At 38.1% G+C, this 25,904-nt stretch overlaps 1 protein-coding gene and 1 long non-coding RNA gene across 5 annotated transcripts in view; one reads left to right on the forward strand and one right to left on the reverse strand.

The window, feature by feature from the left end:
* The window catches only part of PDE11A (phosphodiesterase 11A), a 134,239-nt gene that overhangs the window by 71,783 nt on the left and 36,552 nt on the right, over nt 1-25,904 (forward strand). For all 4 annotated transcript variants that reach the window (XM_013171593.3, XM_013171590.3, XM_013171591.3 and 1 more), the window contains 3 exons: nt 2,314-2,364; nt 21,252-21,398; nt 21,504-21,611. In XM_013171593.3, the coding sequence (XP_013027047.3) occupies nt 2,314-2,364; nt 21,252-21,398; nt 21,504-21,611 (306 nt within the window). The remainder of the gene's footprint in view (nt 1-2,313; nt 2,365-21,251; nt 21,399-21,503; nt 21,612-25,904) is intronic.
* The window catches only part of LOC125182523 (uncharacterized), a 112,850-nt gene that overhangs the window by 29,247 nt on the left and 57,699 nt on the right, over nt 1-25,904 (reverse strand). Inside the window, exons 3-4 of the long non-coding RNA XR_007162496.2 lie at nt 23,130-23,215; nt 12,139-12,321 (exon numbers count right to left, since the gene is read on the reverse strand). This is a non-coding gene — a long non-coding RNA (uncharacterized lncRNA). The remainder of the gene's footprint in view (nt 1-12,138; nt 12,322-23,129; nt 23,216-25,904) is intronic.

Here is a 25,904-nt window from a genome sequence, read left to right on the forward strand (position 1 = left end):
TAAAACATTGTTTTAATGAAATGGTAACATTGCTAAGATCTTAGTATTGTTATAAATTCCACATCTGATAACAGAAGAAAATGATCTAGATATCCCTGATGTGTGCACACTAACTGTAGAACTCCGCTGAATTTACACAGTACCCACCATTGTGATAAGAACCACTAAAAACAGTGTTAGTCTGGATGACATCCGAATTTCTCTCTATATTAAATCAAAAATTAAACCAAACTGGATTTCTATGAAGACAGCATAATATTTTTCCTTTCCTTTAGGGTTGAAGACATTTGTCTATGTATTGGGAATCAATCCTGTAAAGCATGTAGATGTGAATTCTTTTTAAATCAATAGGACTACTCATGTTAGAAAACATTCTAATCATGAGAAGCACTTTGATTATTCCTATTTATTTATTCACTTTGGAGGAAAAATGAAAAACTTTCCTATTTGGGCCTTCAGCAAGATTCCTTATTCTTTACATATCATAGTCTTGAATTACTGTAAGCCTTCATATGCTGCAGTTATTTGTGCAATATTACAGCTTAGACTGAATGTTCTCCCTCGTAAGAAAAACAAGCAGTGCCAGCTTTCACACTTAGCTACATAGATATGAAAGTTAACACAGAAATTTATTTACTACTGAAACCAAGGATATTTAAATTTCTTGCTTTAGAATACAGCTTCTTTCTTAGATCTAAAAAAGACTAATAGTCATACAGCTTGAATGTAGATTATACATTTGATAAATGGCCACTATGCTTCAGTGAAGAGTAATTCTATCTATAAATGAGCAACAACTCACAATAATATTTGTGTAAAGTGACTGAAGGCATAGCAGAGAAATACTGAACAAAAGAATGGTATATGCTGAAGGGCTGTGAATCCATTTTTCAGTAATAGATTATTTTATTACTATTTATGTACTTAGCTAGGATGACAGAGTGGCATTTCGAGATGACATTGATATCAGACAAAATAAATCAATTTGATTTGTACTATGAAAATATTCTTATCCAAATATACAGATTAGAATTCTTGTAAGACTGACTAATAAATAGAAAACCTATATGTAAATAAATGATGGGGATAGGTTGACAGTAGGGTGCCACATGGTTCTAAACAGGTTGCTGTCTCACACATTAAGGATTCAAAATTGCATATAATTAAAGTTAGAATAATGAAAATTAGGAAGGACTATACAAATCTATAGGAATATGAGTTCAGATAAAGGAGAAGCTTGACAAGAATGTCAGTATTAAGTGCAATCTGTCATAGCAGAAAACAATTTTTACTTATCTTAGATTTCTGACAAACTACAATAGGGTTGGATAGCAAACTAGATGCTCTTTGAGAAAAGATGTTATATACATATTGAAAGTAAAACGTGGGACAGAAGTAAATTGGCATTTATTTATTCTACCATAGTGTGGGGATGATTTTCAGAACGCCTTTATAACTGATATGAGTAAATACATCTTGGACTTACTGCCACAAGGTATTGCAAGCCAAGGGCATTTGAAATAGAGTAGATTTTAAGATGAAAAATTGATGAAAAATATTTCTAATTTTGAAATTAATAACAAAGCTTTAGTACACAAGCAGACCATGTGTTGCTGTGGAGTGAGGAGGGCCTGTCCTTGCTAGGAATGCTCTGTGTGTGCAAGCTTGCTTGTGGACTAGCACCTTGTCCCATGCACAGTCAGACCTCAGTCGATCCAGCATACAGGATTAGCTTTTGCACCTTCTGGAGTGCTTGTTCAATGCTAGTATCTTCATATAAGGATATAATGTATTCCATGTAAATGTATGCATACTTTTAGGTAATAACTCTAGGTGTGTGTTACTTTGTGTGTTATGTTTGATGCTTTCGTCTCCAGAATGGTAATGGAGAGAATGTCAGGCATAGCATAGAGTTGCTAATTTGCATGTGCTGACATGCCATTAGCAGAGGCATTAAAGCTCTACAGTATAGCAAAAGGCATTATTTAAAGGCTATATACCTACAATTTTTTTAATTAAGTTATTTCTCTTTTAATTGTAGAATTCCAGAAGAACTATGTAAGAGCAGTTATAATATTCAATTACTTACTGGCCATGGTTACCTGTAAAACTACTTGCAACATAAGTGCCAAATGTATACACGATAATGTGTAACTAGTTATTATAAAGTGACATTCAGAACTGAATTATCATGCATAAATATTAATTAAATTTGTTTTAAAAATCATTGATAAGACTGCTGTACAGAGCCCTATTATTTCTACTTGTCAGGTCTGAAAAAAAAAATTTAATCTTTTTTTTTTCCTGGGACAGGTGTTATCTTATCATGCAACTTGTTCAAAGGCAGAAGTGGATAAATTTAAGGTAAGAATTTATGGTCTTGGTTATTTCTGAGAATATAACAGTAAATTAAAGTGCGTGCAGATTAAAGTTTTACTTTACAGTAAGCAGAAAATAATTAGCAATGTTTTATGGAGAATGTATTACATGTTAGGCTGTTATGCAAGAAAGGTAGAAAAAAATCTTTGAAAAAGATGAAAGAGCTGCAGTGATGGGTGCGGAGCAGCTTTTCATTTTAGAAACCACAAATGACTAAAATGACGACTATAACCTAGAACTGCTTAAACTAAGCTGAGATATTTTTTCAGAAGAATATTTCTCTCCTATATCTAGGTGTCTTGCTTTCAATTCCTGACAAAAAAGAGTGCCAGGTAGTCTTTGTTCATGCTTCACACCAATGACTGCTTTTTTTCTTTATATAAAAAAAAAAAAAAAAAAAAAAGAAAGAACCAGCTTGTCTTATGGGCGATCAACAGAGGGCTCATCCCTAGAGAAGGCAGTCTATCCATGGGATGAAATTGCTCCCATCTTCCCCGTTGCAGGGCTCTGGCAGCTGATCTGCCTGCCAAGGTCTCCTGGGGCATCCTGCCTTGAAATCTCTGTTCTTTTCACTGTTTATTATATTGTTATATTTTGTGTAAGCCCTATGTTATATTAGGGTCATCTTGTAGACTTGACTGGCTAGTAAACAATTTCTCCCTTTGGAGGTGTTTGGGGCTAAAGTGTCCCCTTTCCTTTTGGTGATTTATTGTCACATGCCGGTGGAAATGTCTGTTATGATTTACCTACGTTCTGGTTCAGTCAGAACAGGAATAAACACCCTTTATAGAAACATCTGAATGAGAGTAATGCCAGTAGTTCACTACTGGCTTAACTGACATGGGACCTAACAGCAATTAGTGACTTTGGAGTGACAATACATTTCAGCTGACAGCTTTTCAACATTTTATCTCTAAGCATGCAGGAACTGCACACCAAGAGCTTAGAAATAATTACATATTCTTCCTGCTAGTTCAAGCTGTTTATTTCTGTCTTTGCCATCTTATTTCTTTATAGCCTTAATAAAGTGGCTTTCCAAAATTTTTATTTGCCCAAAGTCTCAGGAATATTCTGATACGAAGCAAAAAATTGCAAGTATATTTGTACTTGCTCTATCTTTTAGCAATGAATTAATAGTATTGCATTACAGAAAGCCTGCCAAGATTAAAGTTCATTTTTACTTGAAATTTTGTCAATAACTTCCTACTGTTATTGGATGAATTCACAAACTCTTATTATATACCTGGTATGTTTTTAAGAATTAAAGTTCATTACCATGAGCAAGTTCCATGAAGTAAATAACACTTATTTCAGTTGCTACTAATCCTGTTTGAGAATTAATAGAACAACAACAACAAGTAAGAAAACAGTAAGAAAATTTGCAGTAAAGCTTTTGGTATTCATTAGCGCTTACACTAGCAGGCACACATTTCTCTGGAGGCCAGCGTGGGCAGGTGTGGTGCTGCTGGCCCGGAGCGGCCACCCGCTGGGTCTGCTGCCAGCGCCCAGGCAAGTGGGAATGGAAGGTGCATGCTCGTCACCCAGAGAGCTCATTTTAGCAGTGAGGGAGGGGGCTCAGCCCTCCAGGCAGACACAAGCAGTATGGCAGAGATCTGGATTCAGAGCCTGAGCAAATCCCTTAGTCTTTGCAGGTAACAGTCTGGGCCTAGGGAAGGTAATGGGAGGTTTGCCATTGATTTTAGTAAGCCAGGGATGTCTGTCTGTGGTTTCATTTGGCATCTGTAAAATTGCAAAGCGGTGATCTCCATCACACCCTCCATCCATTTACTCATGGTAGTCAGTCTTTTGCACTGTGTTTTGATAGAACAAGATCTCTTGAAAAAAAATATATTAAAATTTAAGCTCCTGTCCTCTTTTTATGCCAGTTTAAAATGTATTTTAAGTTTGTACCAACTTTTGAGTTGGTGTGCAGTATAAAACAGGCCCTTTTTTTCCTGAAAAGTTCAGTTTTTGAGGATGAGGAAGATGAGGAAAGACATGTGGAAGCTTAATTGATGGAGTTTCAACAACAGCCAATTGAATCGGGATTATTAATCAGAACTAATTGTGGCATGCCTACCATTATTCCTCTACTGGGGATACGCACTGTACTTCCCGGTTATAAGAAAGAGGATGTTTTCTGAGATGTATGGAATTAAAATAAGAGTAATGAATACACACAATTTATAGTATTCTACATAGACTTTCCATTGCTAGATTATTTTGCTACCAAATATTTTTCAACCTTGATTTTAAATTTAAATTATGATGGCTTCCTTAAAAAATAAAAATAAATAAAAAAATCATCAGATATGCTGCTAAATTCTTCTAAACTGCATAATATTTTAATTTTTCTGGCATTTTGCTGCATTACTATGATAGGTAGATTTGTGATACCATTGCTGTAGATCTAGGAAGAAAAATTAATTTTTTTTTTGTGAGCATTTGCAAGTAAAACAACAAAAATCTACCTTGAAGGAAAACATTTATTACGTATCTGAGAATGACTGTCTGATATCTGAGCCTGATTTATCACTATACTTCTTCTCGCTTGCATCTACACAACTGCATTAAACTGGCACTGAATTTTGGCAGGATAAACTAAGGTAATGCACCAATGAATCATACCCATATCAATATCATTTTTTTTGAAAAGTTAGAAATATGTATGATTTTTAAAAACTGGCAACTCAGTCCTCTCTTGTATTTTAAACTTGGAAATGACAGAATTTTTTATTTTATTACGTACTAGTGCTACTGTTTAGCTATAAGCATTTGTAGTATTGGAATAGAAAGATCTAGGACTAGTGAAGTCTGATTGATGCTATCCTATAGCATTGTCCTGCAGTGCCAGGTTTCTTCTCATTGAAATGCAGACTCTCCAAGCCTAAAAATAGCTATCCTTTAGGCAAATATAGAAAGCCAAGCTACATGAGTAAAGAATGCAGAATTGTGTAGGACAGGATATTTATAGCAAGAGTTACTGGCTTCTGAGACAGTAATGAACAAGTCCTGTGACTTAAACAGCAAGCAGTCCCACAAACACACATCACCTTTAAATTTAATGTAGTTTCCAAAGAGAATATGTAAACACTGTCCTATTATGGGTAATATACAAGAAGCTATTTTAAAAAAGCTAACCTAATTGTGCAGCTGTGAATGGTATAAGCCAGATCAATATTTAATGACTATGATGCATTATTTATAGCCCTGTGAGAGATTCCCTTTTTTAGGTCAAACAGCACACAGGAGAGCTACACAACAGAAAATAATGTATTACCTGCTTTACAGAGGCTTCGATTCAAAATGTATCATTAATAACAATCCCTGTATTTCTCAATTGCATAGCCTGAGGTGTGGCTAGTTAAGACTTACCTTCGCATGGGTAGGCTTTTGTATGTCTCTCAAAAATACAGAGATTAACTGAGTAAAGATGAAGAGATGAACCAAAAAGAGAAACCACCTTTAAGACTGCTACTGTATATGACAACGTAAACAGTTGAATACATGAAAAATGACAGATTTAAGTGAATTTGATACCAGGAGTGCACTACATGTATGAGATGAAGTGAATCTGCATTTGTCATACATTGTGTCATTACAATTTTTACACCCACCATTAAAAGTAGAACAGTGGCAACACAATGAGAAATATAATTTTATGTATCAATTTTATCTCCAGTCTCTGTAAGGAGGGGGAAAGCATTCCTAGACTATATTATTCTCTGTTGTGTCATCATCTTTCAATTTAGAACTATTTTAGTTACTTTTATGTTGTGGTAATTAAATCATTTGTAGTGGTTTATAATAATTGCATTATAGTCTTACTTGGTAATTAAACTTAAGAAAGACAAGTTGCCCTTTGTTTTGGACCACTTATGAACTATTAACAGTGTTTATATACGTATAGCTGGAAGATGAGATTTTTCACACTTGGCTGTGTAAGTGACACTGTTTCAAACTGCCGGGCAGCACGGATTTAACAAGGACCGCAGGCATGTAGGCGCGCTGCAAAGTCAGTATGGCAAACTGTGGTCCCAGACACGCATACGGTGAAGCACATACGGTTCTTTGAGCTCCAAACCTCTCTGTAAGTGCATGAAGTTATTCACACATTTAAGTAGCTTTAAGGTTGTCCCTAAGACCAGTCACACAGACTCTTTGACTCCTCTTTGCTGTCACAGGAGGGACTGTGCTGACACCAAGCTGTTCCCCAGTGTTATTCCAGCAGTTCAGGTTTCCCTGAGCATAGTGGCAATGGGGAAAATAAGGGGAAATCTAGAGGGCAAACAAGGCTGAAGTGTTAATATCAAGCTGTGTCCCCCTTCCCTTTTGAGAAACACTCCTGCACAAGATGTAAAGAACAGCTTATTTTTCTCTGCTTTTCCGCATGCACTGCCTACGTAAGACAAGACCTACAGCATCATGTTGAGAGCTTCATAATTCATGAAACTGAGATCATTATTGTATTACATGATTTCTTACCCTTCTACATGTGCCTATGTCTTCAGTTGTCATGGAAACAAGAAGTCAGAAATGCATTGCATATACTGAAAATGATTACAAATAAAAAATAATGATTAAAAATAAAATACTGCTATTTTATACGAGTTTCTGAAATGTGAGGCTCTCATCTGGTGACAACAGGCTAATGCTCTCTAGTTCAAAGATACGTAAAACTGGAAAATTGTTTTAAATTTCACTGAAGAGAAGGAATGGCAAGGCATGGTGAAGAGGAGGAGTAAAAGACTGCTCATGATCTTTTCTCATACAGCGTATTTAGGTTTGAGAGCATCTAATGAAATTATTTGGGGTGCGGATTTTAATCTGACCAAAGACCTCCCTTCTGTAAATGTTTATTTAACTATGTGACCTATCACTGTAGATCTTAATAAGTGTAAAAAAAAAAAAAAAAAAAAAAAAAAAAGGAGTTAACAGAAGCAAAAGGCAAATGAGGACTGTTGCACAGAGACAGTTGCCTCTGGCTTAGGCAATCTCTGATGTGCAGCTCACCAAAGCTGGGAGGAGTGTACCATGTCCATCACTCTCAGAATTAAGGTACAGGGCTTAGAAAGGACCTCTGGTCTGACAGAATACAGCCAGCCTTACGTTATTAACCAGTGCCTTCCAACAGCGTTGTTAGGAGAGGGAAAAAAAAAACCTACATTCTTTGCATCACTTTGTCACCCAGAAAAGAGACTATGCCCTTTATGCTTAAGTTGCAGAAGAATGCTCTTTGACTTCTTTGTTACTGTCATAAATCTCAGAAATTGCAGATACAGAGTCTGATGAAAACCCCTGAGTTTGCTGAATTGTTTGTTTTAGTAAGAGCTCTTTCCCTTCCTTTCTCAACCACCTGCTTCTGGAAGTATTTCCCAATCGCCCTACAAAGCTGTTCTTCAGCTCTTTTCTGCAGTCCTGGGATCTGGGACTATCAGGTGCATTTCTTCCAATGCAACAGTCCCTCTCCCAAGCATGAAACCTGATCCAGTGTGATAGGACTTACTGAGAATAAGGCATATGAAAAAACACTATGACAGTTTATTGAGGGAAACTAATCTATTTTTGTTTCAATTTGTTCCATGAGGGATTATATCAGAAATAAGGGAAGTGGGACAACTTCACTGTGTCAGAGGCTTGAGAGGCACCTGCTTATGAACTACTGTTAGAGCAGTACTATCATACATCAGTGCCTACCCTAATGTTAGGGATGCTTGATAGAAAACAGTGGAATTTCTGAATTTGCTTTCTGAATTTTAAACATTTGGCTTTATTGAATTTAATTTTATAGTAGCATTGTAGTTGATCAAGATGAGATCAAATTGTTGCAAAAGGTCACTGGACAGATTTTTTTCTTTTTTTCTTTTTTCATGACCACCTTTTTATTTTTTTGGTAAAAACATGGAGCTTTAGAGTAGAAGGTTCCCTTCCCTCCAGAGCAAGTGAAGTATGTGTTTTCCAGGACATTGTGGAGGGAGGGTTTGCAAGGAATAATTTAACCTGGTGAAGCTTGAGTACTGAGCTGCTCTCCAGAGGGGCTTAGACCTCTTTATTAGCTACAAAGCAGGTTAAGTGAGGTTATAGCAGTCATGAAGAGCACATCCGCCACCCCCTGCCCACCTCTGAAAACTTGCAGCCTAATTGGATAGGCTCCTTGCTCTCACACTGTTGTATCAGTGGTGCGCAGCAAGGTGCTTCTTCATGTAGTGCTTTCCCAAATACAAAGAGGGGGATAGATACAAAAACACTCCTGTTAGATATTTCAGCATTTCTGCTTTATGATTACAAAGGACGGTTATGTTTCTGTTATAAGCCTGCATAAAACCAGTTTATTTTGAAGAGTAGGAGATAAGTAAATCCTGGTTTTGAAAATTTTTCTCTTGAGGAAAAATCATATTATGAGAGTTCAGGAAAAAGTGAGAAACCTGTGGCCTGGAAGCTAGATAAAGCCCACAATTTGATCATATACCTATGCACAGACTTTTTTTTTTTCCTGTTAGTTTGAGTTAGCACGGGTCATTAAATAAACTTGGGAAGGAATGGTCTTCCTTCAACAAGGAAGAAGTTTCAGTCTACAGATTAAGTCAGGGTAAGGGAGTCATGCAGATGTTAATAAGAAACTTTCTGTGGTAATATGTTTTACATGTGCAAAGGAAAAATATATTTATTTGTAAGTGTCTGCTATACAGAATAATCTCTGCAAATATTTGCACCGTATGTTAAAAAAAGGGGGGTTATGGGGTTAGGATTGAAAATGTGAAAAATCAATATTGATATTCTGACTGCAGAGTAAGGACATGGTAACTAGAAATATTAAGTAATGAGTACATCTAAGATCAATTTCTTCATAGTTATACTACATCTTAATTACTCCTTTTAAACACCTTGACAAGTAATAAACTTCTATTACTGAAAATAACAGAAAATTAAAAGTACCGTCATGGTCAGAATGGGTCCTTATACTACTTCGTTGTTTTTTTTTTTTTTAAAAAAAGCCTTCTGAAAAGCTGAAATACATTTCAGTTGGTTTAGATTATAATAGAATTCTAGGAATTTCTGCCGTATTTCATTATTATTTTACAGTACTAAAGTATTTGAAGCAGTTTAAAATATTGCTGACTGCCTTAGATAGTGGCTGCTTTTCAGTTTCTTAGTAATTACACATACTAGTACAGTGATACTTCAACAACAGAAATTTTCTTCAGAGGAGTGAGCAATAAACTTGGTTATTAATTTGCCTGTACTAAAAAAAAGTGTGCTGCTACTGTGCTGCTCTCAACTAGTATATTTGTTATTGAAATGGGAACTTTCTTATCTTTTGCGTATATTTTCCTATCCAAAACCATGGTTGGTCCAGGACTTGATAATGCTTAGATAGGCAAATTAGAAATAGCAGTTGTTGGGGACATAGCATTGTTCCAACTGAAGGTGAAATGATTCATTCTCCAACAGACTTGTTGTCTGTCCTTCAATCTGATCGGCCATCATACCCGACAAGATTCTCTTGTCAAGTGGAAAGCACTGAGGAATAAATACAGTTCAACATTGCTACAGTGTTTAGCCAACAACCATGCAAAAAGTGATAAGGCTAGAATACGTTTAAAGTGTCGTGCAAGGCTGAGGAATATCTGAAGAATTGTTTTTAAAAAATCAACACTTGTGAAATGATAAAGTAGCATGCTTTGGTCCATGACAGATTTGGGAATTTATATTTGGAAAGATTTCCAGTCAGGAAGAAAAATCTATCTAGCAAAGACTCGTGCACTTAAATTGCAACAGAATAATTAAAAACTGAGATACTTCATTGAAAGATGCTACTTTAGCAGGTCTTCACTGTGGGTTTGTAATGGTTCTTTCACTGTCTACAAGGGGTGAGTTATTCCCACACAGTTAATATACATCCCTGTGGAGGAAAGAATTCTTCAAAGAAATGCAGAAAAAAAAAAGTATAAAATTTCAATAATATTTTTGAATAATAATTTCATTTAACTGAGCTTAGATTCTTTTTGTAGCTTAGATTCCTTTTTGAAGTTATAGCTGGGAATTTTCTGATTGAAAAATCAAGTTGTTTTTCACCAAGCTTTATTTGGATAGAAATTTAACGTTTTGCATTAATATTATCAAAATTGATTTTAAAATGGAACAAGTTCCCTAATAGCAATACTGATTTTTGAAACCAGGATGGAATCATTCATTTTCCCCCCAGCATGTACCCTACAAAAAGACAGAACGCTTTTCTTTATTTCTGCCTGGATACTGTGTTCTGGCTGCAAACAGCTGTTTGTCATAAATGCTTGCTGGTATTGATTTTAAATTATTAATGGTAACATTTCTGTAGGCATTTAAAAAATATTTTACAAAAGGAAAAATAAATGTCCTTCAAAGAAAGAAGGCAGTGCCCTTAAAAGGCCTTTTACATTGCCAACTGGTTCACATTTAGAACTAGAATCTTTTTATAATTAAAGCCCTAGAAAGTGAGGGATGAGAGAGAGCTGAGAAACGTTTTTCTGAGATGAGTCTGTTTGGCCACTGGGTGCCGTCCTTGCTCCACTTTAAGTCTGAGCATTTAGTGTTTTTGTTAGGCTGTAAAATCCTGGAAAAGGTAATACCAGTGCAATTTCACAGCATCGTAACGTTTGTGTGTGTGCATGTAGTGGAATATGTTAGCAGCACGGACAGCGTGTCCTTCTTGAATGAGTCACAGAAAGAACTGGGAGAAATATCCTGACAGGTTCAGCCATGTTATGTCCACAGCAATATCCAGCATATTTTTTTTTTTGCCATCCTCCATCAGCTCATATAGAGCACGGCAGTGCTGGAAGACCAGATCCTGCACACAAGCATGTGAGAGGCTGTGTTCTGTGCAGTATTAATTTAGGCTCTGGGACTATTTGAAAAGAAAAAATGCATGGATGCACAGTTGTTTCCTAAATAGGTTCATATTTGGTGTGTGTGGATCTGTGTCATCCAAGCAAAACTATATCTAGCATATATTATGTTTAAAAAAAACACTTTTGTTCATTATTTATTCTATTGCTTCATTATCTCTGGGGGATTTCTGAATTGTTTTAGTCTCAAAAATCTTGTTTTAGTCTGGGTAAAATCCCAGACAGTGTACATGTATTTTCTACCAGAGAAGTTATGACAGTAGTTCTGCATTTTTATTTTTTTTAATTAAAAATGTAAACACTTAAAATGTGTGAGAAATAAGATCTAGCACTTCTTTTTTGCTCCAACTGTATGGAAAATGCACAGATTGTACCCTGGGCAAAAACAGAAAGCTGAATATTTTATGAGGCCATTTCTGTGAAGTGTTCCGTCATCTTTTGCGTTGCAACAAGCTATGCCCAGGGCTGAATGTGCACAAAAGAGCTGAGAACATCAGATATCAGTGTTTCCAGCACCTTTGTGATCCCCCTGCACGTACTGCGTTCTGTCTGGAGTACTTAAACTTAGTATAACAAACCCTGCTTTCTGTGCTGCTGTGCAGTAGTGTGTTTTATCCCAGGCATACAACAAGCTCAAGGGCATACACAGGGGGGAAAAAAAAAAAAAAAGGCTATTTCTATTTTAGAAATTATGCATGTATATTATTCCATATACACTACCATTAGACTGATTGCAAGTATCTGCTCATGTGTCTGCACTTCACCTGTGGTGGTGCTGGTAAGAAAAGGCTGTAAGTGGCATAACCAATGCAGTACTGTGGCAGGACCTCGTCTGTGGGTAGTGCCTGTCCCAGGGATGCGTGGCACTTACCTGGAGGAGACCCTGGTGACTATCTCCTGGTGTGGCCCAGCAAAGCAGCCTTGGTAGGGATCCATATCCAGCTCCTTGCCCGGCCCATTTCTTGCTTGTCTGCTCATTAACTGCATCTCTGAGTCGGTGGTGGCTCAGGTGTTGGTGCAGCTTTGTACCAGGCATGGACAATCCTCAGTGTTCCTGAAAGAGTCATACAGACAGACCTTGTCACTGAGATTCACACCTCCACATCTCCGCACCTGATACAGCCTTTCCACAGCACCCTCTAAGCATACAATGAGAGGATATATTCAAAACGTTAGACAGACCAAAGGTATCTAGGAGAAAAGGAGCAATAATATCAGTCAGATATCATAGTATTGTGATAGGGGCCAGTTAATGTGTATTTGTAAGATCTTCATTAAGAATTCTATCAACAACATAAAAGAAGTATTTAAAGCTGTGTTGCAACTTTCTACCTCAAAATAGCAATAGATGAATGGCAACTTTTGTTTAAAGCTAGTTTATAAAGCTAGTAAGATCTAGGTAGTAAGTAAAGACCTGAAAAAATACAAGATTTAAGTGTCTATTTATTTTTGTTGAAAGAGCAGGATGCGTACATTTTGTATTTTCTCAGCAACAATGTTGTGATGAGGCTGTGGGCTGTGTGTGAAGCAGAGCTTCCTGCTGCTCTGCTGGTTGGGGGCCTGGACTTGCTCTGCTGGTGGGCTCCATGGGGCCAAAGGGTGCTGTGGAGAAATGTACCTTGGTTCCAGTGAGGGAAATTGGGCTAATCCTCCTGGCTTGTTAAAGCTGTAGCAAGATGAAACTGGTTTGGGGTTGGGTGTTTGTTTTTTTTTTGGAGGATGCTGTGTTGAGCACTCCTGAGGGTGCCTGGGGAGTGATTTATAGATCCAGAATAGGAAAGGTGGATTTAGGTTTTTTTTTAAACCTGATGAGAACTAAGGAGAAAAAGATAAAGATGAAACATTTAAAGACAATCACTGTAAGGTTCTCTATAGCTTTTCTGTAAATGTATGTTGAAAGTTTGAAGGCATTTTCAGCATTACTTACTGTCTGCCTAGCACTAGTCTGCTATGGCTGTCACTCTAGCAGATTTGAAATAGGAATTTCTCCCCAGCTGAGTAGTAGCCCACTCACACTTGCTTACCACCATTCACCAGTTCTGCCAGTCTGATTTGTCACAGGTGCTTAACAAGAAAACCTCAGTGGCCATCAGGAATGCCATCCAGTGCCACTGCTGAGTGCTCTGGCAGCACTGCCGTGGCCCATGAGCAGTGCTCCTGTGGATCGTGACAAAGTGCTGGGGTGTTTTGTGCTGCCTGAGTAGGCTGGGACAGAAGAACTAGTGTAATACCAGTTCACACGCTATTGTGGCACTGGTGGTTTTGTTTGTTTTATTGTTTTGTTTTCTTGTGGCTTTTTTTTTTTTTTACTCTCTTCTTGGCAACGCCTTCACTTCTCCCTTGTGTCTTCACACTGTGCGTGTTCTGCTGGGAATTGCAGGGCACGAATTGGGCTGTTTGCCACCAAAAAAACTGGTTCCTCCCTGCTTCTTCACATCTTCTGTGAAGAGAACCCTGACCCTGTTCCTTCCACCCTTAATCAGGCTTTTTCCTCTCCTGAGTCTTCAAGGAAACAAACAGAGCCTTCCTTTCACATTCCTAGGTCGTCTTGTGGAGGAGAAGGCTGCCTTGTATCCCTCTGCACTCACCCTCCCAAATTTATAGGCACGAGGGGATCAGTGCTCATTACCCATTCTGCTCTTCATGGAGCAACTAAGCTGACTCTGCCTACCAAAACCAAGTAGGGCTGCTGTGGGAAATGGCAGCCTTGCATGCCTGACACTTATTTTGTATCACAGAGAAATATTTGCCCTAGGTTTGGTGCTAGTGTTTGTTTAAAATTCTGGGACGGAGACTGAATAGACCCTTTTGTATGAGCTTCTCATCTGCACCAATGGTCATAAAAAGTCGACAGTTGCTAGCCTGTAGTATGTGACACACTGGCTATTTTCTAATCACCATACGCCAAAAGGACGTGAACACTCCCCTGCGCGCCTCGGGAGATCATTGTGTACAATGTGTATGCCCTGTAAAACTCCAGTCCTGGGCTGCTGTGGTTATGTACTTTGGCCTTAAGAATAATAGATACTCAGACCATTAATTGCTTTTATTTTATGTGTCTGTTCTTTTAAAACAGAATTTTCTTGTTGCTTTTATAGGCTGTCATATATTTTGTTTCTATGTGCTAAGAAATAACTGTAATGCTGTGGATCATTTTTAAGAACATAAATAATGTATTTTGTATCTTTTCCATTATAGTTTATAAGAAAATTTTAAGTGTAATATTTTTATCTTCATCAAATTCATTATTCCTTTTGATGGGTCCCAACTTGAGAAAGTAGCATGTTCAGGATTGATTGATCAGAAATACACTTCCAGCTTTTCAGCTATAGTTCTGGGCTTACGTTTGGAAATTGCTTGTGAAATGCTGTGATGACATATCTTCCCTTGTCCTTTTAAAAATAAAAGTATAAAAATACATTCTTTTCTCAGGTACATGTAGCTTTATACCAAAAAGTAAATACCATATTTTTGTCCTGAGCCCACAGTGAAGTAGATATATTTGATTTGACCATTTGCCAAACATAACTTTTTGAAACAAGACCAAATGCAGCTTGCTTTCTTCTACAATTTGTCTAAATTGCATCCTGCACTGCTAGTTTGCTAGTTGAGGACGCAGCAGTACACAGCAGTATACACTGCATGCACATGCTTGATCTGCAGGTTTCAAAGCTGAATGCAAGAGCAGCATTATTCTCAGTTTACAGATGTGGAATTCTTGACATTAAACAATGACCTTTTCCAGTAAAGGGCTCCGACACTCACTGTGGGACTTGGGGCAGAACTTGGTCATTTGCTTTTGCGATTGCAATCCGCTGCTTATCTGCTGGATTACTCTGGAAGAGCTCAACATTCAGAAGCCCTGTTCTAGGGACTGATGATATCTTTCACATCTGAACAGTTGTTAGATAAAACATTCATAGTTTCCAACAGAAACTGGGAGTTTGGTAGATCTGGTGGTGCAAAGCAAGTGTGCCAGGTCTCCACATCTCATGCTTTCATCCAACTGCCTTCAGAGGGGGCCAAAGCCCTGCTCCTGTTTCACTCTGGTCTCCAGTTCCAGTTATTTGAGTATCCCTCTGTTCAGGGAATCAAAATTTGGCAAAAGTTGTTGAAGGGCAAATAAATTATGATTTTTTTGACCCTGTTTGAGCAGAGGTCTGGACTGGCTGGTATCGAGAGGTCCTCTCCAACCTAATGGCTCTGTGACTCCATGTGATCTCTCTCCAGAAGGCAGCAGTGATAGTCATGTTAAAAGCCCATTAGAATTAAAGTCCACGGAGGAACACACACACACACTTTGAATCTGTTCCACAGCCACTTCCCTTTACTGTAAATATTACAAGCTTTCATTTAAATGCTGCTGTCCTGCTTCTGCCGGGGTTGGTCATTGGAACAGAGGCGCTGACTCAGCGCTCTGAAGGCAGAGAGGCGCCAGCCGCAGCCTGCAGTAACAGATGGAGGCCTTTAAAACCTGGGTTGCTCTGGGCATTAAAACATCCCTGAGCTGAAACATTTGATTCTTGCCCTTTGGAGAGAATAAGAAATGTGTCAGACTGGAACATAACAGACTTTGGTCTTCCATGGCTGGGAATATGTGCGGAATTTGTCCACTACTGCTATCAACTGACTATAAAAGATACGTTGTAAAAAATGTCTGCAGATATAAATATAAGCAAGTATTTTTAGAGGCCTTTATACATGAAAAGAACCCTTTACAAATCAAAATCTATGCCATCAGAAGTTACTGTCTCCAGTATGGTTTGGTAGATGATAAAGATGAAGGCATCACATTTAAACATCTGCTTTGATGATTTCTTTGCAGTTTTTGATGATCAGTCTTTAAGATTTTTTCAGGTCCTGATCTTCTGAGAGCTACAGAAGTACTCAAAGAAGTACTTCTGAGAAGCTACAGAAGTACTTAAAAGGGCCTCAAGTCTGACTTCATCTCAGTATCAAATATGGAATACATAAGATTGCTAGGAATATACTGTTACAAGTATTAGTTCAAAATCATTTAGCCTTCCCTGCAAATTATATTTTGTCTTGTGTTCTCAGTATCAAATGGGATCAAAAGCTGCGTTTCCATATTTTATATATAATGCTGAATGGAATTATTACAACCAGATCCTTCAGCTGTAGGTATCTTCTGTGTAAGAAACTTCTTAAGCTGCCTATCAGTGTGTGATGACCGGTGGGAAGTATGGATGGAATAAAAGAAATTTGGCAAGATGGGAGAAAATGTAATCACCACCAAATTGCCCTCTTTCCACTACTCAGCCAGAATGGTCTCATAATCAAATTCTGCTACCAGAGATTGCTAATTGTCCAAATTACTATTTCATATTTGTTCCTGGGATGATACAATTGTCCCCCTACATGAGGAGTTATCTCCCTCTGAGCATTTTTTGCACTGGTAACGTGGACTGGCCTGCTGGTCTCTGCTGAAGGTAAATCTGAGTAGCTAGAATGAGAAGAGTTTAGCTCGGTATAGCTTTCACATGCTGAAAACTAGACTTCAATCTCACACAGGGTATGTTTTGGTTTGTAAAACTTTGTGGATTGTTAGGGAAACCCATGAAGTTCCTTTCCTATTTGGAAAGACTGATAATGTTTCCAGATCCTAAAATGGAAAGACACCTATCAAAAGCTTATGGCAGCTATCAGGCTATTCAGGAACTTTGCCCCCTTTCCATTTACCCATTTCAAGGGATTGTTCTTGTACTATTTATAACTATAAATTGATTTAAAGTCAATTTGTTTTTCTCAGTGGCATTAATGAGTGTAAGAGGTCATTTAATGATATGTTTTGCATACACTTTCTCAATGACTGTATTGGCCATTATGAAGGTGTTAGGGTAGTATATGGCAGAAATTGGAAGTAGGATTAAAAGGAAAGCAATTTGTAGTAACGTTAACCAAGCTGAATGTAAAACCTATATCTCATGCAGGAAACGTGCTCAAAACAGCAGCAGAAGTCTCTCCTTTTGCTTGTGTTGATTGATTGGTGTTCCTCATGAGCGCCTCATTCAGCCCTTACAGCGAGAACCTTGTAAAATGCTCTGCGTGCATGTATTACACTGCACTTTTCTGACGTGTATATACATGTACACATACTGCCCACAAGAATGAAAGAGTATGAATGAACACTTTATTCTTGTCTAGTTCTATGCTACCGATATAAAGAAAACATTTTATACCACATACATTTTATATGTGCTTCTAAAACTGTGAAACGCTTGTTCTCAGCAGCACTAAGGTGTAAGCATCAAATAGTAGGTTTTATATGAAGTATTTCACTTTTTAGTGTTTCCATAAAATTTTTGACTCTTTGGTTTTCTAAAATTCTCCTTTTTAAGTTCTACTCATCCACAGCAGCCCAGAGGCTTACTAATACAGAACCAGAACCGCAAGTTTTCTATTCCATAGGCTCTCTTTGATAGCGGCCAGAATTGGGATTCTATAGTTGATAGAGTTGCTCTATGCATTTGGAAGTATGATGGTCATTAATGACATTCAGCTCTTTGGTGACTGCTGACATAGGTTTGGTTAAGGTTCAACCAGTCACTTGTCTCCCAGATGTTCACATGTGCCAAGCAGGCTGTGAAGCAATTTACATGATAGTGAAGAGTAATGAGGAAAGGAAAATCTGCCTCCTCTCTGAACTGACTACAAAGGCACTATTCCCCCCTCCTGTACCCATCCCACCCCCAGCCCGTGCACATGTGAGTATGGGGCAGACACAGACCTTGTCCCCGTGCACTCTTCCAGGGGCATGGCGCCCTTTCTCAAGTTGACTACAAGTGGTGAGAGTTTCCCAGCCTGGGAACAGCCAAGTTTGTGCTTACTAGGCAAGACCAGATGCCTTCCGTGAGTTAACCCCAACTTGTGTTCGTGGCTCCTTTCAACATGTATTTTTTCTTTGATTCCATGGAGTACTGGGATGTGACCAGAGGAGTCACATCCAGCTTTAATTTACTATAAGCTGATAGGAGAGTCATGTGAATCTTTCTCAAGGATGAAGAGCCTTGAAATTACTTGGTCCGCAGGGTAAAAAGACTTCAGTGTATAATGTTCTTAATTGTTTTTAGAAAGAGGAAATTGAACTTCAAAACATTCCAAAGGAAGCAAGCCTTTTAAGTGATCCTAAATCACTGGGGTGCTTTAGAAAATAATTTCACTGTAAGTTGAATTTTAATTGCCTGCCCCTTCCTCTTATTGTCGTGGTACTTTCATCCCCTCTGTTTTCCTGGAAGAGAATGTTATTATTGCTGTTTATTTTAAGAAATCCACTGGAATTTCTCCTGCAGTGCAGCAAAATGTTAGGGCTGGATATGTTTTAATATTCAGTATTATGAATATTTTTTATATCTTTGTAATTAAAAAAATGAAGTTTTAATGACTGCTCTCCTATAAACCCTGGACTGCTGCATTTCCAACATAAGAAGCACAGGACAGACAATGCCAGGTGCAGCCAGAATATTGCTTCATCCCCACAACATATCAATTTTTTTAACATTATTCAAATTAGTCTCAACACTCATAATTCTGTTGTTTCCTTTATTGCTGTTGTAAAGCAAATGGTTCTTTTATACAAATGTTATCTCCTGGCTATTAATTCAGCAGTTATTTTGGATTATGGCACTCCTGTTAAATTTAGGAATGTAAAATCTCGTAAATATTTAAAAGTTTCAGACTGACATGGGAAGAAATTGTTTTTGACTTGCTTTGTTAAACTCTTGTTCAGTTTATAATAGATTTGGAATATATTGTTAATTCTCCACCGTCTGAAAAAGGGAAAAACAGTTGTAGCTGAGCAACTGCTTCAGTTGTACTCCCTTGAATTGTAACAGGTTGGTAAACGTATTTGTTTTCATTGAAAAATAGCAAAGGAAATATCCATCCCCTTTTAAGGGGATAGAAAACATGAAAATGTTAATCAGAGCCCACTTCAGAGTTAATGGAAATGCAGCAATAGGTTTGTAAAGATGGTTTCAGTGATGCAATTTCAAGCAGGGCTGCTTACAGTCAGGCAGTTCTGTTTCAGCATCTTTGTTCTTTAAACTTCTTTCTAAGAAACAAGTAAAATTGACAAATGCTTTTCTTCCATCAAAGACTTTCTGTATACGGTATGTTTAAAATGCAGTGAGTATATCTACAGAATAAATATTTTAAGTGACTGATAAAAAGTCACAATTTTTGTAAGACTGCTGAAGGTCTAGGTATCAGCGTTTGGGCCAGTGTTCCTGTTTCACATCTAACAGCATCTTCTTTTTCATTACCTCAGAAGTAAATGTGTAGCTTTGCAGCCAGATCTTAAGGAGTATTAAGGCATAAATTGTGTTGGTGTCATTTAGAACTATTTCAAATATTTCAACAATTATTCAAATAAAATTTAGAAAAAAGTATTGAATTGATTCAACCTGAATCATTAGGCTAGTGGACAAAGTATGTATATGATTAACCAAGATTGCTTCTCTCCTGCATGCTCCTGAGGTTCTTCAGCTGTGTCCTGGAATGACATGTGATGGGTTGTTTTATTTCCCATGTCAATTAACCTCACTGGCATAACACCGTGACTTTTTGTGGTATTGGCATGCAGCACTGGGCACTGAAGTGAAAAGGCAATTTTCTTCTAGTTAGCAGATGGGTCGGTACCACAATGTTAATACTGTTCTATGACAGGTTTGCACTATCTGCTTGTACATGGTACGGCTGAACCAGCTTAACCTTTGTGTAAAGTAACTATTGAGGTGGTCCTTTTCCTTTGCCTAGAAAAAAGCTTTTTACTTGTCAGTAACTTGTCATAGTTATGGTGCAGTGTTTCAAAATACAAGTTCTTAAAAAGGAAGCCATAAGGTCATCATGTAGAAACCCATAACTGTGAAGGTGAACTTAAAACTGCATGAACAGGTATTTTTATATGCCAGTGAGTACCTGGATGTGCCATGCCAGCTGAGTCCGTGCAAGTTTAACAAATTCAGCATGGTACAGCCCGTGGCCCATGGGCCAGACCCAGCTCCTTTGTGAGATTTCTACCTGACCCGTCACCTTCTCGCTGGAGGAGAGCAAGAAGAGATGCTTCTTCAGCAAAGGCAGGCTCCTCCACCTGTCCTCTCTGGGGAGATGAGTGGCAAGTCTGAAGGGGCATAAGGAAGGGCAAACAAGCCCTTGAGGGTTGACGGCACCTCCGCCTGGCTCCTGCAGATGCTGCCGCTGGGCCACCCAGAACATGTCTATGTGCACAGCTGTATTCATCAGCCAGTCCTGCACAACCACCTTGTATGATTTTGTGTGCATGAAAAGCCCATTCCTCTATTACAAATGGAACACGAATCTGCTGTCTTATGGAAGGAGAAATATATAAGGCTTTTGCTATAGCTTATTAACTTACTGCATGATCAGAATGTTGAAAATTATTTTTATGTTCCTTTGGAAAGTATTTCTTTCCAAACATTTCTTGTATTACTGTTTTGGTTCTGTGAATGTGTAGTGAACAGTATAAAGTGAAGGGCACTTGTACGCTTATGAACATAAAGGCATTTGGACGAAGAAATCCTGCAGAGCAGTATATTTACTTTGCATTTCTGAATGGTAGCGATTAAAATTCACAGCTGCTGGCTGTCCAGATGTTTCTTGCATTACACCATTGTAATTTGCATTGGAATATATCGTGTTACTGCAATAGCTGTAAAGTGGACAGCTCTTCCAGTCTAAATGCTGTACGCAGGTTCCAGTTGGGATGGTGAGCATATTTCCTGATTGTATCTGGTTCTTCTCCTTCCCATTGTTCCCCTTCTCTGTTACCTTGCCCTGTTGGTATTTCTCACATGAAGACTTCTATTGGTTGGCATTCAAATCAAGCAGGGTTGATTTGAATTGGCAGGTCAGAACAGCTGTATGGGTGGTTTCTTGTAAGAGCGACATGGAAAAAAAGGCCCAGGATTTGAATCAGAAGTTTCCCTTTCCCCTTGGCATTTTCAGGCAGCAAACATCCCTCTGGTGTCAGAGCTTGGCATTGATGACATCCATTTTGATGACTTCTCACTTGATGTGGATGCCATGATTACTGCAGCCCTGCGGATGTTCATGGAACTTGGAATGGTTCAGAAATTTAAAATTGACTACGAGGTAACCATCTGCTCTGCGGAGATATCTGCTGCTTCTGTCTTGGCACTGCTCTGTCCATTTGCACACATTTAGTAGCCCTGGTAAAATTTGTACTTTTCATTTCAGACACTGTGTAGGTGGCTTTTGACGGTTAGGAAGAATTATCGAATGGTTTTATACCACAACTGGAGGCATGCTTTCAACGTGTGCCAGCTAATGTTTGCCATGTTAACTGTAAGTATCCAGCTACAGACACAATCCCATAGGAGCTTTTATTGCCACGTTGCCTTACCTGTCTAAACATTTTCTAACATTTCTTTTCTAGTTATTATGATATTCATTCATTTGCAATGGATATGCACGCAGAATTAGGTTATTTAACTTAAGGCGGCACATATTTGGCAAAACCTTATAGTGTTTTAGTGACAGTGATACCATAGGCACATTAAGTGACTGAAAACAGATGGCAGTCTCGGAGTGAGCTTGTTATTATGGATCTTGATCTTACAATAATGTTTTCCTTTTGGAACACTTTGATTTGACATTTATTTTAGACTCTTAAATTGGGATGTACTAAAACATGGAAGATTAGTATCCTAAAAGAAGTATTTATTATGTTGACATTAAATATTTTCTTCTCCAGCTTCATCTAGATAGTCGTGGAAGGTACTGCCTTAAAATATTCTAAGATCATCTTCTAACTTAGTGAATGAACTGAACCTTGTACGTTGGATGCTGTAACACTGCTGCATTTTATTAACCTTTATCTCCAACGGTAGCCGTAACTTCTCTCAACATATAAGTTAATTCTTTGAAAGTACCAATGTTTCTACTCTCCTTCCTCCTACCCCACAGCAACCTCACCACATGAAATAATGCATATTTGACCTGTTAATTCTTGCAAAAGTATCAGTAAAAAGATGGTGGTTCTGGATTTTTAAGGTTCTGGTTAATGTAGCAAAAGAGAAGCAGCCTGACGTTGTGTGATGCAGGACTTTCACTGTGCTTTCAAATTTTTTTTGTCATATCTCCAGATAAAAATAAGAATTCAAATTAAATGAAATGTTAGTGCTATAGTAAATCTCTAATATTCATAAGATGTATTGTCAACCATCTTTTCTTATTGAAGATGGTTGACACATAAGCTTATGTTATATAATTAGAAGAATATTTCTCATTTAAATCTTAGAATATTTTAATGAGGAACCAACAAACAGACTCCCCAAAGCAAAGGCTGCACTTGCAAATACAGGAATATTTTCTTTCCCAGGGACAGAGGAACATTTGACAGAACTAGAAATAAAATTCAAATCTTCTGACTTGTTAACGTAGTCTCTGGTGAACAGTGCTAAACTGCTCACATCTTAACAAAGGAGAAACAAGTTTTTCTGTAAACCTGGGAGATGACATTTTGTAGACAATAAAAATACCTCTGGGCTACTACTATCACCTGGCTGGGGAGCTGCGTTTTGAAGACATCCTAATCAGTAGGTGTTACAGAAGTGCCCTTGCTGAGGCCAGGGATATGACGTGCTTGTTCCCTAATTTTTAATCACTGAATTTTTACACTCTTGTTGCTGAACAGCCTCTGCATCGAGGCTAGTGTTCATGTGCCATCAGTCTGAGCATTATTGGTGGAGACTGCACAGCCTGTGCTGTTCATACAGCAGCGCAGATCACCAGATCAGTCTGTTCCCTGCTGAAATGTTTCCGCTGTGTTAAATGGACATTGGATGGGCCATGGCATGTTACCTGCGTGTGGGGCACAGCTGTCTCTGGTGTGGATTCCAAGTTATCCTCCTCGGTTTGGCACGGTCTCTGTGACACAGCTGCATACCCTGGTCAAGAGTAAAAACAGAGCATGAAGTCCCCTAGCAGGTAAATGTGTTAGGTCTGTTTTGCTAGCTAAAGCTACAGGGGCTAATTTCTATGAGCGTTTACAAATGTGTAACAAGTTGTTATACACCATGAGACAAAGCAAACAGAGATCTTAAATAAAAGAGAAAGTTCACCCCTTTTGGGGGGAGTGAGGTTGTTCAGCAGAGAAAAATTAAAGTTGCTTCTGTTTTCCAGCAGACACTTTCTGTTGACTTTAAGCAAAATCTCATGGTGACATGTGGACATCGGTAGTTTTTGAAGCGCTATAAACTTGACATGCGCTTTTTTTTTTTTTGTAATTTCTCTAAAGATGAAAAGCTTTTCATTCTGAGCAATAAGTGGGAAGTCAGCAACGCCATTTGAATGGGAATTGCATTAATTTCTGTTGAATACTCCCGGAGATTCGAGGAAGCCACATCTCCCATCTTCACAAACCTCCTCTGTGAGGAGAAGCGTCCTCTAGATGGAGCTCCGAGGCCAGGTTTGCGGCCGGTTGTTGTTTTGGGTGGGAAAAGCTCTTTCCTACCAGGCACTTCCATCTCAGCTGGAAGTGACTAAATCGGTAGCCAGCAGGGAGGAGGAAGATCTCGGTTTCTTGAACAGCCAGCAGCAGGCCTGCGAGGCTGAAATCTGAATCTACTTTGTAGTTCTCAAAGCAGAATTGCAGGATGCTTTTAGCAATCAGCATGGGGATACAAATATCTGTGGGAGGTAATCTAGGATTTTCAGGCCAAACTCATTTCATTATCCACACTTCTGGTGAATTGAACAAGCGATTGCAAGTGAGTAGCTGGGCACATACACTAGGCATTTGGCTTTCCAAGTCCCACCCCGCTTTGCTGCTGCTCTGATAGATATCAGAAGTCTGTCCAGTGTGGGACCCACCTCGGCTACTCTTGCTTCCAGAGATAGGAAGACTGATCTTGTGAAAAAAGACATGAAAGCGATAGCCGAAAGACATAATAGCACAGGGCTTGCTCATACTGCATTTGCCTTGTTAGGCAACATCCTAGTTAACATGCCTTGGTGTTTTATCTGTAAAAAGGGAAAATTCTCTGCCTTGCAGAGGGGCTCTGGTGATCAGAAAGGTGCTGATTTGTGTAGGATACTTAGTTTTGCAATGTGTATATGAATGTATGTCTATGTGCAAGACTCTTTCCTCCAGTTATTGCAGCCTATTCCTGACTTCTCTGTGAAAGTCAGCAATATTAGCTGCACCACAAATATAAATAAACAGGTCTATTTTAGGGAGTTTTCAAGAAGGTCTTACCGTAGCATAGTAATTTCTAAACCGTAACGTGGTAGCCTGACCACACTCCCACTGAAAGCAGGAGCAAAATTCAGCTGGGCAGAACAAGCCAACCAACAGAAATCCAGCAAAGCTTAAACCAGTTGTTTCACTCCCTTGTCAGCCTTTGGTGTGTCTTCCTGTATGTCTAAATATACATGTTCTCTCTCTCCAGTTAGACACTGGAGAAATATAAGCCCAGTACTATGAGTCATACTCTTGTACTACATACTCTTGTACAAGTATTCTGAAGACAAGCACTGAAGCAAGGCTGCTCCTGCAAGGTAGGAACATCACACGAGAGCAAACCAAAGGATCAAGCCCAGCCTTCATTATCAATGCCTTTGCCTAACCCAGTTCATATTGATACTTTTTCATTTTTACTTTTTGAAGTAAGTAATACAAAATTAAAATCCCATCTGGTGTGCTAATAACAAAACATATAAATGTGGAGCAAGGTATAATGAATGCAATTCATTTCCTCACATGAAAGAATGACCTCCATAACTCACTGGAGACTCTGCCACTCATGAGTTATGGGTCATTCCTTTTCTGGTGAAAATAAATTTTACTGCACCATCGTCTATAGCTATGTATTTTTTCTCTCTGCGTAAATTCAAAAAATGGGAAAATGTAATCCTTTGGTCTGAATATAATGCAAGAAAACAGATATCCTCTTATCATAACATTGTTTTATTTTAAATGATCTTATTAAGTGAAATATGCTATGTTTCTCTCATACATTCAATGACAAGATTTTTGATTAAATGTTGAATTTATTTTTGAGATATTGCTACTGTTAATAAATTCCTTAATCAGTTTTCCTGCATTTATAATGCAGGTTGAATCCTGAAGTTTAATCAAAGCTTCTGTTATGCTAAAGGCTATTTATTGCACCATCAATTTTCTATTATGAAACATCTATTTTAAGTTGCTTTAACTCAGCTTTTGAACATTTTTTCTAGATTGAAACTTGACACATGGTATGTTGTCAGTTACAAGCTTATTTTTATTTTTCTAAATAGACCTTGCTTATTCTTTGTTATATAAGAGCAATATTTAAAAGTAAAAAGAGAAAACACTATTTTTTAAATTATTTTCTCTGCCTGGGTAGCTGCTACAGAAATTTTAAAAAGCAATGCTACTAGGAAGCAGGAGAAGCCCTTTCATAAATATTCAAGTTAATCTGAACACCAGTGGACACTTCCTGAATGGAATCTTTTTTCCTCATATTTGATCTTTTTCATATATAAACTTTGATGCTCAGTTATAAAGCTTTTGTAGCAAGTCCTGCACTTCTTCAGTTCACATTAAAATGTTTTCCTGAGCACTCAGGGAAAGTTGGTTCTCTGTACTGCCTA

This window comes from Anser cygnoides, chromosome 6, assembly GCF_040182565.1.
Source record: "Anser cygnoides isolate HZ-2024a breed goose chromosome 6, Taihu_goose_T2T_genome, whole genome shotgun sequence".
Lineage (NCBI taxonomy): Eukaryota > Metazoa > Chordata > Aves > Anseriformes > Anatidae > Anser > Anser cygnoides.